The following is a 25,382-nucleotide window of genomic DNA, read 5'->3' as shown; positions in this document are numbered from 1 at the left end:
AGTATATCTTACAGTTCAGTGAAAACAGAGATGTGAAAATAACGAAACCTTTATTCATCAGGCAGATATATTTATCCGGAAGATAACTATCCGCGAGTATGAAAAAATCGAGCATTATATAACCGAAGATGTTTACACGCAGTTTTAATCCGACGCAGGCCATTTAAACTCCGGTTAATATGAATCGTGTAACCGGGCCTATTTCTGTAAGCACTGTGGGAATTCCCCATTTTAGTCTTGCTTAACAATCTCTCTTGATAGCCGGATTTTGGGCCGTGGACAATCATTCTTTGTCGCCACGTCGGAAAGAGTGTTACAGAGAAANATCGCATGCGGCGGACTTTACATTATATATAAGACTTTGGATCAGACAATTTGTTAAGGCCAATGAGGCTATCGTTTTGCTTTTCTTAACCTTAAAATACTTTATACGGCTTGCGAATTCCTATTTTATGATATAGTTTCAACAGTTACATACATATATTCTATATCGTTATATTTTGATAGTAGTCAGTTGTTCTCGTTTAAGATAATAATCGTAAACGGTTGTAGAGTTAAGTTTTGCAAGAGATAAGATTGAATTTATGTCAAAGTTTGTAATGTTATGAGTTACGAATGCGAGTGCTGCAGAAAGAAAGGTGTGATGTATTTTTTCAATTGGAAATAAAGTGTGATCTACAATATCATGTAATAATAAAAAATGCTTAACTACTTTCTAACAAAATACTTTTCCTTAGCAGCTGGAGGATATAAAGTAATAAAAATACTCTACAAGATTGTGCTTAATATAATTTAACATTGATTCCCGAAATCAAATTCAAAATTTCCCACTAATAGACGTGGATATTCAAAGGGTATTGTAATTCACGAAGTTACCTGTACTTGTAGCATTTGCGGTGTTGCTAGATTGACAAATCATAAAATATGCTCCAGATAGTATATCTTACAGTTCAGTGAAAACAGAGATGTGAAAATAACGAAACCTTTATTCATCAGGCAGATATATTTATCCGGAAGATAACTATCCGCGAGTATGAAAAAATCGAGCATTATATAACCGAAGATGTTTACACGCAGTTTTAATCCGACGCAGGCCATTTAAACTCCGGTTAATATGAATCGTGTAACCGGGCCCATTTCTGTAAGCACTGTGGGAATTCCCCATTTTAGTCTTGCTTAACAATCTCTCTTGATAGCCGGATTTTGGGCCGTGGACAATCATTCTTTGTCGCCACGTCGGAAAGAGTGTTACAGAGAAAATTGCGTAGTAGATGCAGAGTACCCGACAGTAATTAAAAGTAGTGTTCCGAAGTATCTATAGTGTTTGGTTTAGTTTTTTAGGCGAGATGGATCTTATTTTCCATACTCTTAACAGAAAACTGTTTGAAGCCAATCGGCACAAAGAGCTTAACGCGAAATTCAAGACGTTTACCGACGAAGAACGGGTAACGTTTATATTTAATCTTCTTGAAGAATTTGGCATCCAGCCAGAGTCAACAAACATCCAGAAAGATGCAGAGGCATCTAATTTCTTCAGAGAAATGGGCAATAGAACATATATCATGAGTTCTATCAGTGGGTCGCAACTTGATCTGGCGTGGAAGGCATATTCGAAGAGCATTGCTCGTGCTCCTCTTAGATCGAAGGAGCTTGCCCTGGCTTATGGGAACAGATCGGCAGTTCTGTTTCGATTCAAGAAGTATAAGGAATGTGTACGAGATATCGAAAGAGCTTTGAATCTCGATTACCCTAGCCATATGAAGTCAATATTATTATTACGCAAGCAAGTTTGTCTTAGGAATCTCCAAGAGCCAGATTATGAGGAGACGTTTGAGGAAGCCCATGGATCGATGAAGAAAATGTCTTTGACAGAATGTTCAGATTCAGTTCGAATGAACAGGTCTGATACGGTACAGGGACGAGTGAAAGGAAAGGAATACCATCTTCCAAAGATTGCCGCGTGCAATTCCGAAGTGCCTTTTGCCTCCGATGCCGTAGCAGTCAAGTATAACGACATTTTCGGGAGACATCTTGTAGCTGCTCGAGACATAAAACCCGGGGAAACGCTTGCTGTTGAAAAACCTTATGCTTTGATGTTGAACACGGAAAAAATGTACACACATTGTGCCCAATGTTTAAACGTTGCTTGGGATGGCATTCCATGCGACCATTGTGTTTACGTGATGTTTTGTTCCGAGGAGTGCAAGGAGGAAGCCTGGAATGAGTTTCACGATGTCGAATGCCCAGTAATTAGCTGTTTGCTGCAACTAGACATAGATATGTTTAGCTTGCTAAGTATGAGGCTTGCTATTATTACCATGAAGAAAGCAGGCAGTTCAGAGGCATTACGGAAAGAATTACAGATTGTCGACAATTGGAAAGGTGCTAAAAAATTAAATTATGACTTGTAAATTGTATCTGACATGTATAAAGAACCAGATTCTAATAATTGAATTATTTATTTTGTTGATTTAGATCCTCGAACAAGAGGGTACCAGAATGATGGAAAGTTTAACAGCGAAGATTATCGTGCAGTATACAGTTTAATGACTATGACTGACAAGACATCTGTGTCAGTTCTCTTCAGGATGGCATTAGATGCAACATACATTCTCTTCTTTTTGGCCACGAGGTCTAAATTGTTCGGAAAGAAGCTCAAAGCGAACCTTCCAGCTCTTGTAAAGAACTCGGAGTTGACCCTTGTCGGCGGAATGATGTTGCGTCATCAGCAAATAATTCAGATCAATATGCTTAGGGTACACGGAATTCTAAATTAATTTTAATATTAATATATAATTTATAACCGTTATATTGTAGATATTTGCTTGTATTCATTTAATTATTTTTTTTTATCAGTTTTGTGAACAACGAGACTTTGAAACTACTGTGCGTGGTGTAGCTATCGCACCATTTCTCAGCTTTTCTAATCATAGTTGTAATCCCAATATTGTTGATCAGTCCATAAAGGAGCATCTGGTTCTATATGCTATTCAACCTATTAGGAAAGGTGAACAGGTTAGCAGTGATGATGCAATATACGTACACATTATGACGTAATGGAATTTATTTTTGATGTATAATTAAGATTGCCTCTGCTCATAATGTAATTCAAAATTTCAGTTATTTAGTACCTATACAGCTTGCTTCTTTACTATGGGAAAGGATGCTAGACAGAAGAGATTGAAATATCGGTATTACTTTGATTGCCATTGTCGACCATGCGAAGAGAATTGGCCTACGTATATTGGATTGCCATCGTTTACGGTAAGTCATAGAAACATTATAAAAGATACTCGATCCATCTGTTACTAAATTGATAACGGGTCTAGTCTTCTATATGCAGTTTTCAAGCATGAATTATTTAACAGTTTTCAATGTTTAATNTTATTCGATGGAGATGTATGGATCAGCGATAAATAGTTAAGGTGCAGTGAAATACAAATTTAATAGGTTAAAAAGATCCTTTTAAATACCTCCGTTACCTACATTCGTTTTTATATTGACAGCACTGTCGAACTATAATGGCTATTGTTAAATTTCACGAGCACCACGTTCTTCCTTGGGGCCTCCGTAATCACATACTAAAGTTTTCAATAATTTAGCACATCCGGTTTAGGGAATCGTTTTATAAATATTTTGGAGTGCTCATATATAGAATGATCCTTTCATACCCAGACAGCACAAACACATAGCACAGAGGTTCATAGAATATTTTTTGAAAATATTTCAATATTAATAGGATATGTATTTATGTACTATGTACATTTTTTGAACGTAGGATGAATATAGTTTTGGTCAGTTTTTTATATTCGAAATATATTTAATGAAATATTATATAAACATGGAATCGATACTTCTTACACATAAGGAAACACATGTCATATACATATCTGAATGATATTCTTTGCCACGCAATTAAAAATACAAAAGGTTCTTGTTTCGGTATACTATTTTTAAATTGGTGTCAACATTTGGTGAAATCATATATTGAAACATTGAAACGTAAGCACCTACTTTTACTAAAAATAAATTACTTACCCGGGGAATGTAAATTTAAAGTATTGGTGCACGTATGTGTATTCAAAATAAAGTAACAGTATATTACATAATCTAATATTGTACTTAAAATATCATTTCAATGTCGATTATACATGAGGAATATTATCCAACTTCTTTTCTATATTCTATAAATATTTAATACTGTCTGGGCCTTAATTGTTTTACAATCCGTATTTTCATAACCAATGCTCACTTATTTTCTTGATTACAGCACTGGGTCACTTGTCCACAGGAGGTAAAGAAAATCAAGAAAGTTCTCAGAGACTTCGGTAGATACCAGGACCTGGTAATATTTAGGAATGTTGAGACCGAACCGAATATGCTGAAGAACATGTACAAGATGGTCGAAGTCTTGTCCACAAGCGTGCCTATGCCGTGTATAGAACTTGTCGTCGTCATTCAAGCAATAGTGCGAGCCAAAGAATTACAAGGGAACAGATTTGACATGCCAAAAACTTAAAGATTTCACCTTGAGTGATTCGTACATGCCCACCAAGCACTACGTTATAGCTATGTAACACTGGAACAACATGGTATATAACAAATGTTATTCAAAAGATATATTCATATCATATAACGTCAAATTATTTCCATATGGTAACATTGTTACAAACTTATTAGCATTGCGCTTATGTAATATTAATATAACCTATAACATGTTACCGATATGTTATGTGTCCGTCACATTATTCATTTTATAACGGTGTTATACAGCTGCGTATGAAATAGCAATACAAATCATGTTTATGCATTATATGTCTGTTACGTTACATGTTACAAACATTATGTACCTGTTATATTATTGTTACGTAACAGTGTTTGGTGGGTCGATTGAGAAATCCATTCGTAACTACTTTTGGAATGACTAAACCAAGTATTTTAACCGTACGAATCGTACAAAATGTTTTTAGGGGAACGGAACGGTATTTTATTATTAGCACTAGTATTTTACTATTACTTTTACCATTCTCTTCATGAGGGAAAATTATTTAAGGTTATGTGAAAATGGCATCGGTGGAGTCAATCGTTTATGAAATTTTTCTTCAAACTGGGTGCATTGAATCGTTTCAAACTTTACGACATGAATGTGGAGGCTATAAGGAGGGTCCTGACACTCGTGAAATTTCATTTTTTATCCAAAATTTTGAAAATATCTGTGAATCAATTTAAAAAATTGAAATTTCATAAGTTTCAGGGCCTTCCTTATATTCTCCATGTTTATATTATAAAGTTTGAATCGATTCGGTACACCCAGTTTGGAAAAAAGTTATATGAACGAGATCTCTTCGATGCCAGTTTCGCATCACTTTAAGCAAACTATTCAGGAAGAAAACAAGTATTACATGCGGCGGACTTTACATTATATATAAGACTTTGGATCAGACAATTTGTTAAGGCCAAAGAGGCTATCGTTTTGCTTTTCTTAACCTTGAAATACTTTATACGGCTTGCGAATTCCTATTTTATGATATAGTTTTAACAGTTCCATACATATATTCTATATCGTTATATTTAGATAGTAGTCAGTTGTTTTCATTTAAGATAAAGATCGTAAACTGTTGTAGAGTTAAGTTTTGCAAGAGATAAGATTGAATTTATGTTAAAGTTTATAATGTTATGAGTTACGAAAGCGAGTGCTGTAGATTGAAAGGTGTGATGTATTTTTTCAATTGGAAATAAAGTGCGATCTGCTCTTATTTCGTGTATGACATTTTCGTTTATTTGTATTCAGAATGCTTTTTTTTTTTACCGTTCTGATCGCTAATGGGTGCATTCAGAGGGAAAAGTGGTTACCGATGAGTTGGGAACATGTTGCGATTTTTTGCTGAAAATGGCGATCAGAATGGTCTGATCAATAAACACGTTGAGTAAACGTACCCATTCAGCAGATGAGCGCTAACCGATCTCTCAACAGTTGTCTCCTCTGAATGTACCCATTTTCAGCAGAAAATCGCAACATGTTCCCAACTCATCGGTAACCGCTTTTCCCTCTGAATGCACCCAATGTGGGATTTACAAGGTATATATCTTTATTTGCAATATTACCAGACCGGAAGTGCTAGTCATCTCGTTCTTTCATATAGCGAACACGTAATTCGGCGAATAAACCCACGCAAGATGAAAGTGCGAGAAGTGAGCGCGCTCGTCAAAAATACGTAATAAACCTGCCTATAATCGACACCTCAATTTTCGGTTTACAAGGTGTATACCTTTATTTGAATATTACTAGACCGGAAGTGTTAGTAATCTCGTTCTTTCATATAGCGAATACGTAATTCGTCGAAAAACCCACGTGACACGAAAGTGCGAGAAGTGAACGCGCTCGTCAAAAATACGTAATAAACCTGCCTATAACCCACACCTCACAATTTTCGGTTTACAAAGTATATACCTGTATTTGAATATTAATAGACCGGAAATGTTAGTAATCTCGTTCTTTCTATAGCGAATACGTAATTCGTCGAAAAACCCACGTGGCATGAAAGTGCGAGAAGTGAGCGCGCTCATCAAAAATACGTAATAAATCTGCTTATAACCTACACCTCTCACAATTTTCGGTTTGCTAGGTATATACCTTTATTTTCACTATTACTATACCGGAAGTGTTAGTAATCTCGTTCTTTCATATAGCGAATACGTAATTCGTCGAAAAACCCATGCGAGATGAAAGTGCGAGAAGTGAGCGCTCTCGTGAAAAATACGTAATAAACGCCCTCCCCTATTTACGATACCGAGGATATTCGAACTCCTACGCACGGACGCCGGTGGACGCCGGTGAATGAGGCTGACATCCGGGCAGGAGCCGAGCGGATCCCGGGCGCGTGGGCGTCGCGGCGCCGGGGCGTCGGGGCGCCGGGAGGGGCGATCGATCCTCTCGGGGGTCGTCGCGCGCCCTCTCCACATTTCCCGGATCTCCCGAGCGGAGAGGTAGCGAAGAACCGCGACGCGTCTTCGAGGAGAGCCTTCGCGGACGCGGACGAACGTGAGTACTCGAGGGCGACTGCCGAGCAGCCCTCTGGGGCGTGTTAGGTCGGGGATCGTTTACTCGGGAGCGGTGATAGCGATTACCCGAGGATGTCGATCGGACCGTGCCTCGTGGGTTTGTTCTTGGGGACTCGCTTCCAGATGGTTGAAACCAGCCAAAGACCTCGTCGAGCAAAGTAACGAAGATACTTTATTTTCGGTGCCTCTCGGTTTTACAGGAACGACTCGTAGACTCGGTCAACTCAAGGGGACTAGCGTTCGCCGAGAGTTACAGGTGCCTCGCGCGCAGGTTACAGAATGGAGACAGTTCAAACTTCGGTAGATCAGAGAACGAGCCCTTCGGAGCGGGCCTTTTTATACTGACCTAGGATGTTCCTAGGCGCGGAGGAGGATGCTTATTGGTGGGTTTTTAAGATCGAGGAGGGAAATGTCTCATGTGATTGGCTTGGGGACAGGTCGAAGGGGAAACAGGTGGAAAGTGTCTTTTTCCAGAGAATCTGAATGTTTGACGTTTCCCAGGGCTGTCATCTAGTTTGGGGTGCGGAAGTACTCGGATAAACAAAGGGGAGATAAGACGAGGGAGAGCATGTCTCCAGGAGCGTTTTGGAGCGCGAGACGCGTTGCTTAGTCTCTTTCTTAATATTACTTAAAATAAAATGTTAGGTAGGGACCTAACAGGCGCCGAGGAGTAACCAAACCTTCTGTCCAGATGCCGTCGGAACCGCTGCGCCTGCTGCTCCTGGGGAGCCTGGCCGCCCTCTGCGTGGGACTCTCGCCCAGTCCTCCGCAGGACGCCTCCAAGACGGGCAGCTCCAGAGGTGAGTCAAGCCGGACAACAATTTCCTTCGTTTAAGGTGAAGTGAAACCCCCTTCAAATCAGTCGATTCGAATACAACACTTTTTTTTAAGGGTCTAATACCCATCAAACTGTCCGAAACTTTGACACATCACTTCTGATCGTCTAAGAATTGTCCTGACACATTCAAAATTTGGGTTTTTGACAAACATTTTATAACTTAGCCCAGACCAGAACCAAAATGGCGTCGAGCTCTCATATTTCGATCGATATACAATTATCGAAAGCTCTGATATGAGAAACGAAAGGGTCCGGACAATTTTACGACAATTTAGAACACTCTGGTAATCGATAAACTCGCATTTAAACGGGATAAAGGCAAAAAAAGTGTTGTATGCGCTTCTATGCTGAAACGATGGTAATACGAGGTCTCGGAGTGACAATTTAATTGATCTGGAAATCACAGATGGCGCAGGGGGTCCTTCTGCAGTTAATTGGGGCCCCAGAAAGATGAATCCAGAGGATTTCTGGAGTTTTACTTCGATTTCTTGACATTTATTGTACGAAAATGAGTATGCTATTTGGTACAATACCCAATATAATTCGACACAGCTGTCGATATAAAAACGAACGTCAGCAATGTAGGCATTTAGAAAAATCTTCTTTATCGACGTCGATCAAGTTCCTCGACGTGTTTCACTTCACCTTAAGGTGAAATTTCATTTTTCGAATAAAAGTGTATATTTATCTCGGACAAGAACCACAAAAAAGTCCCTTTTTTTTTCGAAAAAAGGAATTTCACGAACGTCGGGTTATTCCTTAGGGCCTTCGTAATCACATGCCAAAGTTTGAAATTATTTGGTACACCCAATTAGCAGAAAAGTTTTATAAATATTTTCACGGTTTATGTATATTGCATGACCCTGGTGTCGTATCCTACACATTATGTAACATAATGTTCCATAATGTGTAGGATATGACACCAGGGTAATTATGTTCCATAATGTGTTTGGTAAGCGTCCATAGGCTCAATTCGTCCCGGTTTCCGATAACAAATCTTGGCTACTTGCAGGGACCCTCGACTCCTCGGGCTTGGGAGACTCGGTCGCAGTGTTCGGCGAGTCTGGCCTCGGCCCCGGAACGCCGTCCTCGAGGGATGCGTCCCACCAGTGAGTACCACGACTCGCCACCCAGCCACTTCGGCGACGCACTCGACTCCATCCGTTTCAGACACGCCGAAGGCGGTCGACCGAAGTCATTGAAACAGGACCTCGCACTAACTGGCCACCGAGTCCCCGTCAACGAGGTGACTGGCCCGACTTCGGGCTATCCGCGCTCGTTCTCGTCGCGGCCATCACCTCGCCCGACGCCTCGCCCCACGTCGCAGTCCCTGGGCCAACCGGAGAGAAGGTGGGTCTTTGCGCCATGATATGGCACGACATGACGTGACACGACGCGTCGGACCATGATACGGCACGACACGACGCGACACGTCGCGCCATGATACGACATAACATGATACAACACGTCACACCATGATATGGCACGATATGACATGTCGCGCCATGATACAACACAACATGACACGACACGTTGCGCCAAAATACAGCACGACGCGACACGTCGCGCCGTGATACGACATAACATGATACAACACGTCACACCATGATATGGCATGATATGACATGTCGCGCCATGATACGATACGACGTGGCACGACACGTTGCGCCAAAATACAGCACGACGTAACACGTCTCGCCAGGATACGACACGGCACGATATGACACGACTCGTCGCGCCATGAAACGATACGACATGGCACGACACGTTGCGCCATGATACGGCACGATACGACACGTCGCACCGTGGTACGGCAGGAAACGACACGACGTGACACCACTCGTCGCGTCATGATACGATACAACATGACACGTCATACCATAATACGGCACAACATGACAGTGTATGAGGTATGGGCTTTCGCCTGCCGTGCCTAGGACCGATGGTCCTCTACCGGCCTCCCCATCGCTGGGGAGTTAGAATAGCCCCATCCGCCTCCAGCGCCTCCACCATCAAGGGGGCCCGAAGGCCCCCACAGCTAGAAAAATTCAGATACCTCAGAACCTCCCAGGTCCTCGAAAACGTAAGAATGACAATTTTCAAGAATTTTTTTCCATAGTTTAGATTCCTCGGAATGGATTACATTAGTTTGTACAAGTAAACCGAGGGGAGTACTCAAGCTGAGAATTTTTTGGAACCGATGGAGTAGGCCTTGACAGTTAGAAAAATTCAGAGCCCCCAAGAACCGCCCAGGTCCTCGAAAACGTTAGAATGACCATATTCAAGAATTTTTTTCCATAGCTTAAAATGCTCGGAATGGGTTGCATTACTTTGTACAAGTAAACCGAGGGGAGTACTTATGCTGAGAATTTTTTGGGTCCGCTGGGGTTGAGCTTGATAGCTAGAAAAATTCAGCCACCCCAGAACCTCCCAGGTCCTCAAAAACGTTAGAATGACAATTTTGGGCTGGAAAAACCCCGAATGCTCCGGACCGCTCGTTCAAACCCTGGGGAGGCGCTGGCCGAGCCGGGGCCTCCGCGACGCACTCCCCGAAGGGAGGCCGCTTGACCCCGCCCGTTGCCCGCGGGGAACCCCGTGGAGGTCCCTCCCCTGCACCCGCGTGGTGCGAGCATTCGTGCAAGGCGCCAGCTGAGACGTAATGCTCCAGTGTGGTTTGGTGAGCTTTCCCGGCTAGGTCGGGCGGGAACCCGTTCCATCGGCCGAGTTGACCCAGCAAATATAGGATCGGTTATCCCATCTATCGGCCCGTACTAGCTCGCCGGCCTTCTTTTTACGACCGGTGGGGCCGGCCCCCAACCCGCACCCGGAAAACCGGGACACGGGACGGGATACCCGTCGCACCCCAGCCGTCCGGTCGAGGGGTATTCCCACAATGGGAGCCACCTGTCGCCGGTAACTCTAGGGGGAACGAGAGTGCGATCAAACTCCGCAGAGCGAGCATCTCTCATGGTTCCCCAGTAGCCATTTGCCGTTTCGTTACAGATCCACAGGGATCCGCATGCACCTCCACCACGAGGAGGTTTATGGATGGCCCTTGGAACGCGTGGGTGGTCAGCCCACGTCGTTGCCTTTTGGAGGCCACGAAATGACAGGATACGTCGCACTGTGATACGGCACGACATAACATGATACGTCGCGCCATGATAAGACACGACATAACTTACACGACACGTCGCGCCATGATAAGACACGACATAACTTACACGACACGTCGCGCCATGATATGGTTTGACACGACACGACACGTCGCGCCATGATATGGCTCAACACGACACGACACGCGGGTCCAATGAATTCTTACCGTAAATCGGGCGAGTCGTTCTAAAAAGAGTGAAATGGCAACAACTTAGAATTAGAAAAGTCCCTTTTATACAGGTGTAATGGATCCACAAGCAATGAGCGGACGAAAATGAGTTTAGAGTCTTTTATTTCTGCTTCTGTCCTTACCAGTCGGAGTCTGGTGAAAAATCTGTCTGTCTTTTTGGAGTTGAACAATTGTTGTTGCTTCGCAGAGAGGAATAATGAAGTGAGAGCAGAGTATGAAGAGTTAATAGGAGCGTTGGGGAAATCTATAATAAAAGAGGGAAAAGACAGGAAGTTTTGGCTGGTGATCTGTTGAGGAAATACAAGATTTCGAGTTCCTAGGAAAAGAACCGGATTATTGGTTCGATCGAAGATCTCTTGGATGGCGCCATGGACTTTAGAAATTTGGACAAGAAATCAGTTTTAGCTAACAGCGCAAAACCGGAAGACCGTGATAACGGCCTAACAGCGGGATTTTAGGCGCGTCATCCAACAGCTTAAATGAAACAATTCTTAGTAATGAAATATACGGCGGATATTACACAGGTCCTCGAAATATAGATTAATGAGATGGTTATTCCATAACGCCAACGTTTCAGCTTGCCGACTTATCCAGAGCCACGATACAAACGCCAGCTCGACTTGGAACCCCAAGACGTCCTAGCGTTGCTTTCGATGTGGGAAAACAAACGACGTAACAGGTAATCACATTTCCACCCATAAAACTTCATTCTTTTATAAATATATTTAAAAAGAAATGAAATATCATGGATCTCGGGAGTGTCTTTAAAAGCTCCATGTTCGCGTGATAAACTTGCAAATGATTCGGTCCATCCAGTTCGGAAAAAAGTTTAAAAAACTATTGACCCCTCAAATGCCTCTCACATAACCTTAAAAGATCTTAAAGGACACTCCTTAATGGTTTCTTTTTCCTTCCTTCGAGAAACTGGCCCGGACATCACTCGGACGAGTACGACGACGGCGATGACGACGACCAGGATCAAGAGAACTTGATCGCGGACGACGATGACGGGGTTGATCCAAGAAATGGTAATTGAACGTCTACTATCAAGGTGGAATCATTTTCCATTGACCAGGGTTGAGTAATTTGGCGTTTTTCGACGTTTTTAACGTATATTACGCAACGTATAATACGTCCCTTGTTTTCTATGCGAGCGCAAAGTACATTACACCCTTCTCTTTTTAAATAGAAAATGACAAATCCAATTAGAAATTTGATATTGAACAGAGTTAAGTCAAAAGAATTTAAACACAAACCCGAAATGAATTATTTCTTAACAATTTTCACGTGTTTATATGTGCGCTAAAAGTCGTTAACCTCGCGAATACATATACCATGCATCTGTGGAATCCGCCATATTGAAAACGTAAAATTCTAAAGAATTTTGAATACAAGCGCCAAATTAATTAATTGTTCCTTAAAATATCTCAGTGTTTACATGCGTGCTAAAAGACGTTTATAACCTAGCAGATGCCGTATACCGTCCATCTGCAGCATTCTGCATATTGAAAACGTAATTTACTGGTTTTCTACGTTTTCCTGTAGTAAAATAATTTGTCACGTAATATATGTGGAAAACCTCGAAGAATGGGGAATTACCCAACCTTGTTCCTGGTCTGTAGTCTCCATGTTATGAACCCTGAAATATTTACATTCTGTGACCTTGAATGTATTTTTTTTCCCTTTCAGGAGGTAGTACTTGGTTGGAGGGTCCGATTTATCCTCGACGGCAGTTCAGCGCAGGCTTGGATGCCGTGGCACCGTCTGATGTTGGGGTTCCCCGAACTCATCCTCCGAATTACTACGAAGAGTATGGTAACCGATACGACCGATTATTCGAAAATGGCCGACACGAGCCGCCTCCTCGTTACGAACCGACCGATGTTTACAACCGACGCTTCAATGGCTACTACGCTCCTCAAAAACGTTTCGGGTTCTTGCGCAAACGGTCTCAGGTATCGTAAACGTTTATTCCATATCTCCAGTCGCCATTTTTTTTCTGCCTTACCGGCGTTCACCACCAAAGTGGGGACGATGACTTCCACCGCTAGATGGCGTTAGCATCGAATTCGGTGGGAGGTAACCAAAACGTATCGAAGATGAAATGTTGACCTGTGTTTATATGGGAGCGATTTTCGATCGAGCACCTCCTTCCTAGTTAAAAAGGCATTGAAATTATGTAGGATCGGAGGATTTTTTAGCCAAGATGAGTAGTATGTGAGGATTCTCGCTGCCCGAGTCCGCCGCGGCTGCTCTCTCGAGAAGCCTAGGGGGGCGAAAGGGGGACGCGGAATGCGAAACGATGGAATGCGAAAACCATTTTTTGGAAGACAGTCGAACTCGGACGCGCTCAGAAAACGGATCGACTAATTGACCAACGCGATCCTTTTTCAAATGTATACCCGCATATTTTCTTACATAGGAGATGTATCTAAATAAAGTACAAACCTACAATTATGTCGTTGCACTTTTTTATATGACAATGACCACTTATCGAAAATCGCTCCCATATAAACACAGGTCTACGTTTCATCTTTAATATGAGCACTCGTTGAGCTCGATCGGTTTAGAAATACGCTCAAAATAGTTGTTCCCGTGAGACCCTGCAAAATCATTGAAGTGGTGAGCGCTCTTAACGGCGCTCACCACCAAAGTGGGGACGATGACTTCCACCACTAGATGGCGTTAGCATCGAATTCGGTGGGAGGTAACCAAAACGTACTTTCTCNTCCGGCACGTCGGCTAACAGTTGGATCGTTCATTATTCGAGCTACAGTTCCAGAGTGCACGACATCGCGTAGCGTCATCGATATCTTGGAAATATTTCAGAATCGATAGGGTATGTTGTACGAATGTTATACCGCATGTTATATTGTAGAGCGCGGCACGGCAACCGAAAATTAAATCGTAGCGCAAGTGGTTAATTTGCTTTTGGAACTTGCCCGCCGCCCTCGAAAAAGACGTCTACACGTGTCTGGTACACAAGACAGTAGAGTGGAACACACGGTGGGGGTTACAACACGCGCCAGGAAATAGGATTGCTTCCTATTCCCTCGACTCGCATTGGCACTTTGGCGACTACTCCACTCCAGGACTGGAATGGCAGTTTACGTAAGACGAGTAATACTCGGTTTTAGTGACTCGTTTTAGTTATTGGTACCGTGTACGTTTGCCTTAAGGTGAAGTGAAACACGTCGAGGAACTTCATCAACGTCGCTAAAGAAGATTTTTCTAAATGCCTACGTTGCCGACGTTGGTTTTTATGTCGACAGCTGGGTCGAATTATATTGTGTATTGTACCAAATGGCATATTCCACCTGTCGTTTTCGTACAATAATTATAAAGAAATCGAAGAAAAACTCCAGAAATCCTCTGGATTCGTCCTTTCTGGGGCCCTAATTGACTGCGGGGGGACCCCCTGCGCCATCTGCGATTTCCAGGTCAATTAAATTTGCACTCCGAGACCTCGTATTACCATCGTTTTAGTAAAGAAGCGCATACAATACTTTTTTTGCCTTTATTCCGTTCAAATGTAAGTTTATAGATTACCAGAGTGTTCTAAATTGTCGTGAAATTGTCCTGACCCTTTCGTTTCTCATATCAGAGCCTTCGATAATTGTATATTGATCGAAATATGAGAGCTCAACGCCATTTTGGTTTTGGTCTGGGCTGAGTTAACAAATTTTTTCCAAAAATCCAAATTTTGAATGTGTCAGGACAATTCTTAGATGATCAGGAGTGATGTGTCAAAGTTTAGAACAGTTTGGTCTAATACCATTAAAAAAAAGTGTTGTATTCGAATCGACTGATTTGAAGGGGGTTTCACTTCACCTTAAGAAACTCTGATACTGGACTCAACCCCGAGTCGAATCCAATTACAAACAAACAAAGGGTTACCGTTCACATGGCGATGTGGACCGAACGAGGATATCTCGTCCTTATGCAATCGCTTGACTAGTAGGGAAGACCAAGGTTAATTGTAACAATTTTTACATTTTTAATTCCGTAATCGACAGTATCGGATTTTCATGATCGGAACTGGGTACACTTATCCACCGAATCTTCCACTAAAAGTTGATTTAGATTTTATCCGAGTTTTATCAGGAAATCGTGCATTTTAAGGTGAAGCGAAACACGTCGAGGAATTTGGTCGACGTCGATAAAGAAGATTTTCCTAAATGCCTACGTTGCCGACGTTCGTTTTTATATTGACAGCTGGGGCGAATTATATTGTGTATTGTACCAAATGGCATATTCCACCTGTGTGTTTCGTACAATAATCATAAAGAAATCAAAGTAAAACTCCAGAAATCCTCTGGGTTCGTGCTTTTTGGGGCCCTAATTGACTGCAGAGGGACCCCCTGCGCCATCTGTGATTTCCAGGTCAATTAAATCTTCACTCCGAGACCTCGTATTACCATCGTTTTGGCATACAAGCGCAAACAACACTTTTTTTGCCTTTATCCCGTTCAAATGCGAGTTTATAGATTACCAGAGTGTTCTAAATTGTCGTGAAATTGTCCTGACCCTTTCCTTTCTCAAATCAGAGCCTTCAATAATTGTATATTGATCGAAATATGAGAGCTCGACGCCATTTTGGTTCTGATCTGGGCTAAGTTAAAGAATTTTTTCCGAAAATCCAAGTTTTGAATGTGTCGGGGCAATTCTTAGATGATCAGGAGTGATGTGTCAAAGTTTCGGACAGTTTGGTGAAATACCCTTAAATGAAAGTGTTGCATTCGAATCGATTGATTTGAAGGGGGTTTCACTTCACCTTATATTCATTAAACATATAACGAACTACTCTATACGCAATGCCATGGCACCAATAAACCGGTATCAGTTCCCCCTAATTCAATAAAGACCAGAAATATTGAATCCATGAAAATGCCACTTTCACATCCCCTTAAATCCATTAAACATATAACGAACTACTCTATATGCAATGCCGTGGCACCAATAAATCGGTTTCATTTCGCCTTAATTTAATAAAAACCAAAAATACTGAACCCATGAAAATGTTATCTATCCCGTTTTACGAAGAATGTCGATAACAACGGAACGCTTGGTCTAAGGATCATGAAATTACCGTTAGACTCCCATTGCGCTATCGGAAAGTGCGGTTGGGAAAGTTCGCTTTCACTGTCTCGATACGTCTTTCCAAATTAAAAGATAAAATTTATAACGTTTGTCACATTTGATCTCGGTCCCCGTACGGCTGCATGGCTGGTGGCTCACTGTGTGCGAAGATGGCGTTGCGGATACGCTTTACAAATAAGGGATTGCTGCCCTCATCGTGTGGACCGAAAGAGGGAATCCCGTCCGTTCACGGCTTGTGTGGTTTGTCGCTCGGTGACTCGCGGCAACCAAGGACTACACCGGTATGCTTTGAAAATAAAGGGTAGCCGTCCACTGATGTGGAGCGAGCGAGGGAATCTCGTCCAAAGTTTGACGCTCAAGAACCACACAATCGATACGTTTTGGAAATAAAGGATTGCCGTCCACATGATGTGGACCGAGCGAGGGAATCCCGTCCAAAGTTTGACGCTCAAGAACTACACACTTGATATGTTTTGGAAATAAAGGGTTGCTGTCCACATGATGTGGACCGAGCGAGGAAATCCCGTCCAAAGTTTGACGCTCAAGGACTACACAACCGATACGTTTTGGAAATAAAGGATTGCCGTCCACATGATGTGGACCGAGCGAGGAAATCCCGTCCAAAGTTTGACGCTCAAGAATTATACAACCGATACGTTTTGAAAATAAAGGATTGCCGTCCACATGATGTGGACCGAGCGAGGGAATCCCGTCCAAAGTTTGACGCTCAAGAACTACACAATCGATACGTTTTGAAAATAAAGGATTGCCGTCCACATGATGTGGACCGAGCGAGGAAATCCCGTCCAAAGTTTGACGCTCAAGAACTACACAACCGATACGTTTTGAAAATAAAGGATTGCCGTCCACATGATGTGGACCGAGCGAGGAAATCCCGTCCAAAGTTTGACGCTCAAGAATTATACAACCGATACGTTTTGAAAATAAAGGATTGCCGTCCACATGATGTGGACCGAGCGAGGGAATCCCGTCCAAAGTTTGACGCTCAAGAACTACACAATCGATACGTTTTGAAAATAATGGATTGCCGTCCACATGATGTGGACCGAGCGAGGAAATCCCGTCCAAAGTTTGACGCTCAAGAATTATACAACCGATACGTTTTGAAAATAAAGGGTTGCCGTCCATATGATGTGGACCGAGCGAGGGAATCCCGTTCAAAGTTTGACGCTCAAGAACTACACAATCGATACGTTTTGAAAATAATGGATTGCCGTCCACATGATGTGGACCGAGCGAGGAAATCCCGTCCAAAGTTTGACGCTCAAGATCTACACAACCGATACGCTTTGAAAATAAAGGGTTGCGGACCACATGATGTGGAGCGAGGGAGGAAATCCCGTCCAAAGTTTGACGCTCAAGAACTACACAACCGATACGTTTTGAAAATAAGGGGTTGCCGTCCACATGATGTGGACCGAGCGAGGAAATCCCGTTCATATTCTGTCGCTCAAGAACTACACAACCGATACTCTTTGAAAATAAAGGGTTGCCGTTCACATGGCAGTGGGAACTGAACGGGGTGATCCCATCCTTGTTCGTCTATACCACGAGTACGTCTCCATACCTGAGAGCTCGTGGCACTCAAGAACAACACCATAGATACGCTTTGAAAATAAGGGGTTGCCGTCCACATGATGTGGAGCGAGGGAGGAAATCCCGTCCAAAGTTTGACGCCCAAGAACTACACAACCGATACTCTTTGAAAATAAATGGTTGCCGTTCACATGGCAGTGGGAACTGAACGAGATGATCCCATCCTTATGCGTCTACAACACGAGTACGTCACCATGTCTGGGGGGCTCGTGGCTCTCAAGAACTACACCATCGATACGCTTTGAAAATAAAGGGTTGCCGTCCCCATTACGTAGACCGAGCGAGGAAATCCCGTCCAAAGTTTGACGCCCAAGAACTACACAACCGATGAGCTTTACAAGTAAAGGGTTGCCGTCCACATGATGTGTACCGAGCGAGGAAGTCCCGTCCACGGTTTAACGCCAGGTAATTAGCAACGCCCAAGAACTACACCACCAATACGCTTTGAAAATAAAGGTTTGGTGTCCACGCGGCGTAGACCGAACGAGGAGATGCTATCCCCTCGACAGCTGTCCGACGAGTGTGGCTTGATGTCCGATGGCTCGTGGCGCGTGAGGAGCGAAGCGTCGATGTGCGATGTAAACAAAGGATTGCCGTCCACATGGGGTGGACCGAACGAGGAGACCCCATCCGCTCGGCGGCTACCCGACGAGTGCGGTCTGATTCCTGGCGGCTCGCGAGGACTGCCCCGTCGACCCGCTTTGTAAACAAAGGGTCGCCGCCCACATGGAAGGAGCCCCGCTCGGAGGTCCCGTCCGCGCGACGGCCGCGCGGCTAGTGCGGCTCGATGCCCGTCGACGGGCGGCGCGCGCAGCCGGGGCGGCCGGGCTCGTCCACCCGGGCGCCCCGGTGCCCCGGCCGGGCCGGCCGGGTCGCGCGGTGCTCGGCTCGCCTGCGCGGGGCCGCCCCCTCCCGGCCGCCGCCGCCGCCCGGCCGTCCGGACGAGCCGGAGCTCCCGGAGTCGCCCGCGACCAGTGGAGGAGGCCGCTCGCCCGCGCGCTCTCCCTCTCCCGGCCGACGCCGCGCGCCGCGACGCTGCCCGAGCTGCGAGCCGGACCTGCCCCGAGGACGCTCCGGCCATGGAGGCGCTTCCGGAGAACCCGGGGGACTGACCTCCGGCCGATCGAGCTCGTCGACCCCTGGACATGTAAGCTCTCTTTCTCTTCTCCCCCGACCGGTCGCGGATCGACGACCCTTTCCGGGGGTTCGGGGCCCTGCACCCCGGAAGCTTCGATCGATTCGGCCCGGTCGACGACTCCGAGGTCCTGACCTTCCTCGAGCGCCAGTGCGCCGGCCCCGAGTCGCGCGCGGTTCGCATCCCCGTCTCTGCATCGAGGACCTCCAGGAGGCCGGAGGTGGCCGTGGACCCGGGATCAAGGAACTCGGTAGAGCTTCGAACCAAATACATTTGAACGAGAAACTCGTAGTGTCGAATGATGAGCGAAGCTTGAGTCCCAGCGAGGCGCTACCGATCAAGGGACTCGATAGAGCTTCCAGCCAAATACATTTGAGCGAAAAATCCGTAGTGTCAACTGATGAGCGAAACTTGAATCCTAACGTGGCGCTACCGATCAAAAGACTCGCTAGAGCTTCGAGACAAATGCATTTGAACGAGAAACTCGTAGTGTCGAATGATGAGCGAAGCTTGAGTCCCAGCGAGACGCTACCGATCAAGAGATTCGATAGAGCTTCCAGCCAAATACATTTGAGCAAAGACTCGTAGCGTCGAATAATGAGCGAAACTTGAGTCCCAGCGAGACGCTACCGATGAAGAGATTCGATAGAGCTTGCAGCCAAATACATTTGAGCATAAACTCGTGGTATCAATTGATGAGCGATGCGCTACCGATCAAAGACTCGATAGAGCTTCCATCCAAATACATTTGCGCGAAAAACTCGTAGCGTCAAATAATGAGCGAAACTTGAGTCCCAGCGATGCGCTACCTATCAAGGGACTCGGTAGAGCTTGCAGCCAAATACATTTGAGCATAAACTCGTAGTATCAATTGATGAGCGATGCGCTATCGATCAAAAGACTCGATAGAGCCTCCAGCCAAATACATTTGCCAAAGAAACTCGTACTGTCGGATGAGGTGCAAAACTTGAGCCTCAGCGAGTCGCTATATGGGATATACGGTCTCCGAACACAGGTCCCTCTGCGAAGGCTGCCCTCTGAGAGAGGGCGAGAGAGGGAAAGAGACTCCTTCTTTCTCTGGCTCGCCCTCTCTCTGATTTTGCGTAAAACAGCTGCGCAGCAGGCGAGGGGCCGTCTGACAACAAAACCGAGGGAGAGGAAGGATAACCCTCATGGTTTTTTCTCTCTTAATTTGGTCTTTGCGAGAATGCGCTGGGTTTGGGGGGTCCGTGGACCCTACATCCTTAGGGATGGCTCCGATGGACGACCTGGAGGTTTGGACCCCCTTGACGACCTCGACGCGCCGTCTGCAGGGGACCTGCGCGAGGTCTCCGTTGCGGAAGGTCGCGGTCGAGGTCTCCGCTCGCTGTTAGGTCTGCCGTTCCTGCGGAATACGTTCCTCATCGGTGGCTCTTTAAAAAATCATCGCCTCCCCCGCATCGGACCGACTGCTTCTACTGCGGGAAAATATGCCGAGCCTCCTCCGGTCGGATCGATATCGCTGTTTTCCGAGATGACTTAACCTCCAAATTACATCCTCACCGATCTGCAAAAGTGGCCACTCCGTCGAGAACATATAGACGCGCTCTTCGCGCTAAGTCAACATTGGTGACTTCGAAAAAACATTGGAAACAGTGAGAAAAAAAAGGAGTTAAGAAGTTGCGCGGATAGGGATGAGTATTTTCGTTCTGCAAACGTAAGGATGAATTCCACTATTAATATCAAGTTTATAAACAATTAAGTCAACATTAGTGACCCCGAAAAAAAAAAAGTATTTGAAGAGTTGCACGGAGAAGGATGAGTGTCTTCATTCTGCAAACGTAAGGACGAATTCCACTATTAATATTAAGTTTATAAACAATTAAATCAACATTGGAGACTTTGAAAAGGAAAAGTTATTAAAAAATTGCACGAAAAGGGATGAATATCATTATTCCGCAGATGAAAGACGAACTCCACTATTAATATCAAGTTTATAAACAATTAAATTAACATTAGTGACTTCGAAAAGAAGAGTACTTACAAAGTTGCACGGAAAGGGACTAATATCTTCATTCCGCAGATGTAAGGACGAATTCCACTATTAATATCAAGTTTATAAAAAATTAAATCAACATTGGAGAATTGAAAAAAAAAGTATTTAAAAAATTGCGCAGAAAGAGATGAATATCTTCATTCCGCAGACATAAGGACGAATTCCGCTTTTAATAGCTATACCCTAGTAGTATAGAATAATTTCTAAATATTTGTTTGCAACCTTTGCTAAATATCTCAAGCGATAGATTTTTTAAGATTTCTTGTAGATTTCATTCGAAGATATCTGAAATATTTGTTGAAAACCTCAATGACATATTTAGTTTCAATAATTTATAAACATATCGACATTATATATAGTTCCGTTAACCGTTCATTTTTTCGTAAAAATCATTTTGCGTAATTATTGACGATTGTTTAACTTATTATGCTTGACCATCTTGCATGTCTTAACATCAGTTAGAGATGGAGGAGTATCTTATATACAAACGAGCGATCCGTGTCATTTGCGAGAAAGCGTCGCCATCTGTCGGTGGCGTCGAAACTAACGAACAAAGTTTTTAGTAACGTTCAATACAAATTGGAAATTGATTTAACCAAACCGCCTTGGTAAACGGTTATACTCGTAATATCGTTATTAACCGTTGTGAATAGTTCCATTAATCGTTAATTCTTTTCGTAAAAATCATTTTGCGTAATTATTGACGATTATTAAATTTATTACGCTTGACATTCTCGCATGTCTTAACGTCAGTTAGAGATGGAAGAGTGTCTTATATACAAACGAGCTATCCGTATCATTTGTGAGAAAGCGTCGCCATCTATCGGTGGCGTCGAAACTAACGAACAAAGTTTTTAGTAACGTTCGATACAAATTGGAAGTTGATTTAACCAAACGGCCGTGATAAACGGTTATACTGGTAATATCGTTGCAGTTACTAAAACTAGAGTAAATAACATCTTGCAACGAGATTTGAAATTTTTAAAAGCTAACCTAACTGTTCCAAAGAGGTAAACACTTTACTATAAATATTGTTACCATTACTACAAAAGCGAGATATCTCGTCAAAATCGTTAATCGGCCAGTATCGGGTCGCGAGATATCTCGTCAAAAGCATTGATCGGCCAGTATCGGGTCGCGAGATATCTCGTCAAAAGCGTTAATGGCCAGTATCGGGTCGCGAGATATCTCGTCTAAAGCGTTGATCGGCCAGTTCCGGGTCGCGAGATATCTCGTCCAAGGTAACGAAAGGGTTAAGGGGGGAGGTTAAGGGGGTCCTGGATCAGAGAGTCGCCAGTGTGCCACTGTCCCCAGGGTGAGGGGGCATGTTGACGTGCCGAGGGTTGCTGATCGCAGCCGCGATCGCGGCCACGGCCCCCGCTAGTCTGCCCGGCCCCCCCGGGAGCCCGGCCCCCCCCGCGGCGCCGGGGGCCTGCCGCCTCTCGGAGTACCCCTGCACCAACGGGCGCTGCGTCGCCCAGGACCGCTTCTGCGACGGAGAGGATGACTGCGCCGACAAGTCCGACGAGCCGGAGTACTGCTCTCGTAAGTATCCTGCAAACCCCGAGTTAGGGGAGGTTAGGTTCTGTTCCGTTACTATGATGGTGCTTTGCTGCACCTATTTTGGCCTGCAGTATCCGGTAGGAAACCTTCAGGTGAAGTGAAACCCCCTTCCAATCTGTCGATTCGAATACAACACTTTTTATCGTTACTTAACTGAAATAACATATGGAACGTTTCAGTTCGTATAATTCTCAACGTAGACTGTAAAAGACTTCAACATAAATATAAATGTCGGTAATGGTGCATCTAAAGGAAAAATTTAGTTGCAGCTAAACGTCACAGATGGCGACGTTGGTCCGTCAAAATATAAAGTCATGAATTTGCGGGGTTTCGACAGTTTTACATCGAAATTTGTATCGTTACTTAACTGAAATAACATACGGAACGCTTCAGTTCGTATAATTCTCAACGTAGACTGTAAAGGACTTCAGCATAAATATAAATGTCGGTAACGGTGCTTTTAAAGGAAAAATTTAGTTGCAGCTAAACGTCACAGATGGCGACGTTGGTCCGTCAAAATATAAAGTCATGAATTTGCGGGGTTTCGACAGTTTTACATCGAAATTTGTATCGTTACTTAACTGAAATAACATACGGAACGCGTAAAGGACTTCAGCATAAATATAAATGTCGGTAACGGTGCTTTTAAAGGAAAAATTTAGTTGCAGCTAAACGTCACAGATGGCGACGTTGGTCCATTAGAGTATCAAAAGCCAGGAATTCACGGGATTTTACAGTTTTATCTCTATCTCTTTATCATTACTTCACCGAAATGACATGTGGAACGCTTCATTTCGTATAATTCTCAACGTAGATTGTAAAAGATTTCAACCCGAATATAAATGTCGATAACGGGACGCGCCAACTTATGTTACCACTTGAGTATTCAAAACAGCGTTACCACCAAAAAGGGAATAGATGAATCTTGTTTTATCAATATGGATTAAATTTCTCAGCGCCTTTCATATCATCTTAAGGTGAAGTGAAACCCCCTTCAAATCAGTCGATTCGAATACAACACCTTTTTTTTAAGGGTATTAGACCAAACTGTCCGAAACTTTGACACGCCACTCCTGATCATCTAAGAAGTGTCCTGGCACATTCAAAATTTGGATTTTTGGAAAAAATTTGTTAACTCAGCCCAGACCAGAACCAAAATGCCGTCGAGCTCTCATATTTCGATCAATATATAATTATCGAAGGCTCTGATATGAGAATCGAAAGGGTCAGGACAATTTTACGACAATGTAGAACACTCTGGTAATCGATAAACTCGCATTTGAACGGAATAAAGGCAAAAAAAGTGTTGTATGCGCTTCTATGCTAAAACGATGGGAATACGAGGTCTCGGAGTGAAAATTTAATTGATCTGGAAATCACAGATGGCGCAGGGAGTTCCTCTGCAATCAATTAGGGCCCCAGAAACTTAAATCCAGAGGATTTCTGGAGTTTTATTTCGATTTCTTGATATTTATTGTACGAAAACAACAGGTGGAGTATGCCATTTGGTACAATATCCAATATAATTCGACCCAGCAGTCAATACAAAACCGAACGTCGGCAACGTAGGTATTTCTAAAAATCCTCTTTACCGACGTCGATCAAGTTCCTTGACGTGTTTCATTTCGCCTTAAGGGGATGTGGAAGTGGCATCCGATAGGTTAGTTTCTCGAAGTGAATATTTAGTTGACCTGGAAATCACAGATGGCGCTAAGTTAAAAAATTGTTTCCAAAAATCCAAATTTTGAATGTGCCAGGACAATTGTGCCCATAATTATGAAAGTGGTCTAAGTCAAAATTAAAAAAAAATGAGTTTATCAGTTATTTCACGCCATATTATTTCAAACGAAATTAATTCAATGTAATTTCGAAACAAAAAATATATGACTTAGACCACTTTCATAATTATGGGCATAATTCTTAGATGATCACTAGTTATGTGACAAAGTTTCGGACAGTTTGGTCTAATACCCTTAGAAAAAAGTGTTGTATTCGAATCGACTGATTTGAAGGGGGTTTCTCGTCACCTTAATGCTCCTTTAATTCTTTCCTCTATCCCTAGCCTGCAACCGGACACTTTACGGCGACGTGGGCCGCACCTACGAGGTGGAGGTACGGCGACCGCGGGAGCACCAGCTACCCTTCCTCTGCCACCTGAACTTCACCGCTGCCGGCGGCGATTTGGGCGACCTGGTCCAGGTAGGTTCCCACTGAACACCAAACCTAACACTTACGTAAATTAAAACTAACAAATAACATAACGTTTGTTACAATGTAATAACCTAACAGTTACGTAAAACAGAGCTTACTAGTTACATGACATTTGTTACAATGCAGTAACGTAACGGTTATGTATCATGGAGCTAACAGGTTACATAACGTTTGTTACTATCATATCTATATAAATGTAGCGTAACTTTGTTACTCTTATCTTACATTATATTACCGTCCTGATATTACTGACAAGGAAGGTACCTGAGGTGTCCCCCTCCGATTTTGTTCATTTTTAAATATGTTATAGAGGACTAAAATCTAAAGGACCCGTGTTTTTTTTTATCGGCGGATAAACACTTTTAGGGGGTGAAATCAGGCTTCAATGTTGGCCGTGCAAGGGGGTGAGTTGGCTGTTTCATATAGAAGCACTCGACCGATTTTCATGAAACAACCGTCAAAATGTAGGGAATGA

General features: G+C 43.6%; 3 protein-coding genes across 3 annotated transcripts in view; all 3 read left to right on the top strand.

Moving 5' to 3' along the window:
* Window positions 1–1,346: 1,346 nt before the first annotated feature.
* Window positions 1,347–4,519, top strand: LOC111674045 (SET and MYND domain-containing protein 4-like). The gene is made up of 5 exons (XM_023432942.1): window positions 1,347–2,382; window positions 2,476–2,756; window positions 2,857–3,015; window positions 3,121–3,264; window positions 4,271–4,519. Exons 1-5 carry the CDS (start codon window positions 1,347–1,349, stop codon window positions 4,517–4,519), a joined length of 1,869 nt encoding a protein of 622 aa, XP_023288710.1.
* Window positions 4,520–6,974: 2,455 nt separating this feature from the next.
* LOC105694332 lies at window positions 6,975–19,686 on the top strand. Its single transcript, XM_023432940.1, has 8 exons — window positions 6,975–7,042; window positions 7,754–7,862; window positions 8,913–9,009; window positions 9,071–9,250; window positions 11,824–11,925; window positions 12,168–12,274; window positions 12,936–13,201; window positions 19,309–19,686. Exons 2-8 carry the CDS (start codon window positions 7,754–7,756, stop codon window positions 19,684–19,686), a joined length of 1,239 nt encoding a protein of 412 aa, XP_023288708.1. The 5' UTR covers window positions 6,975–7,042.
* Window positions 19,687–22,458: 2,772 nt separating this feature from the next.
* The window catches only part of LOC105694316, a 38,548-nt gene continuing 35,624 nt past the window's right edge, over window positions 22,459–25,382 (top strand). Inside the window, exons 1-2 of the mRNA XM_023432939.1 lie at window positions 22,459–22,678; window positions 24,759–24,895. Coding sequence (XP_023288707.1) covers window positions 22,459–22,678; window positions 24,759–24,895 — 357 coding nt within the window. The remainder of the gene's footprint in view (window positions 22,679–24,758; window positions 24,896–25,382) is intronic.

The sequence above is a fragment of the Orussus abietinus genome, unplaced genomic scaffold, assembly GCF_000612105.2.
Source record: "Orussus abietinus isolate OABI.00-Male unplaced genomic scaffold, Oabi_2.0 scaffold327, whole genome shotgun sequence".
Classification (NCBI taxonomy): domain Eukaryota; kingdom Metazoa; phylum Arthropoda; class Insecta; order Hymenoptera; family Orussidae; genus Orussus; species Orussus abietinus.
Note: the sequence above shows the minus strand (reverse complement) of the source record. Positions and strands in the feature narration are given on the sequence as shown.

Bases quoted from the DNA above. Each gene is read 5' to 3' on its own strand.
- LOC111674045 (XM_023432942.1), top strand. From the start codon at position 1,347: ATGGATCTTATTTTCCATACTCTTAACAGAAAACTGTTTGAAGCCAAT. The intron at 3,016-3,120 runs GTTAGCAGTGAT...TCAAAATTTCAG, and splicing joins CTATTAGGAAAGGTGAACAG to TTATTTAGTACCTATACAGC. The intron at 3,265-4,270 runs GTAAGTCATAGA...TCTTGATTACAG, and splicing joins TTGGATTGCCATCGTTTACG to CACTGGGTCACTTGTCCACA.
- LOC105694332 (XM_023432940.1), top strand. From the start codon at position 7,754: ATGCCGTCGGAACCGCTGCGCCTGCTGCTCCTGGGGAGCCTGGCCGCC. The intron at 11,926-12,167 runs GTAATCACATTT...CCTTCCTTCGAG, and splicing joins GAAAACAAACGACGTAACAG to AAACTGGCCCGGACATCACT. The intron at 13,202-19,308 runs GTATCGTAAACG...GAGGACCTCCAG, and splicing joins TCTTGCGCAAACGGTCTCAG to GAGGCCGGAGGTGGCCGTGG.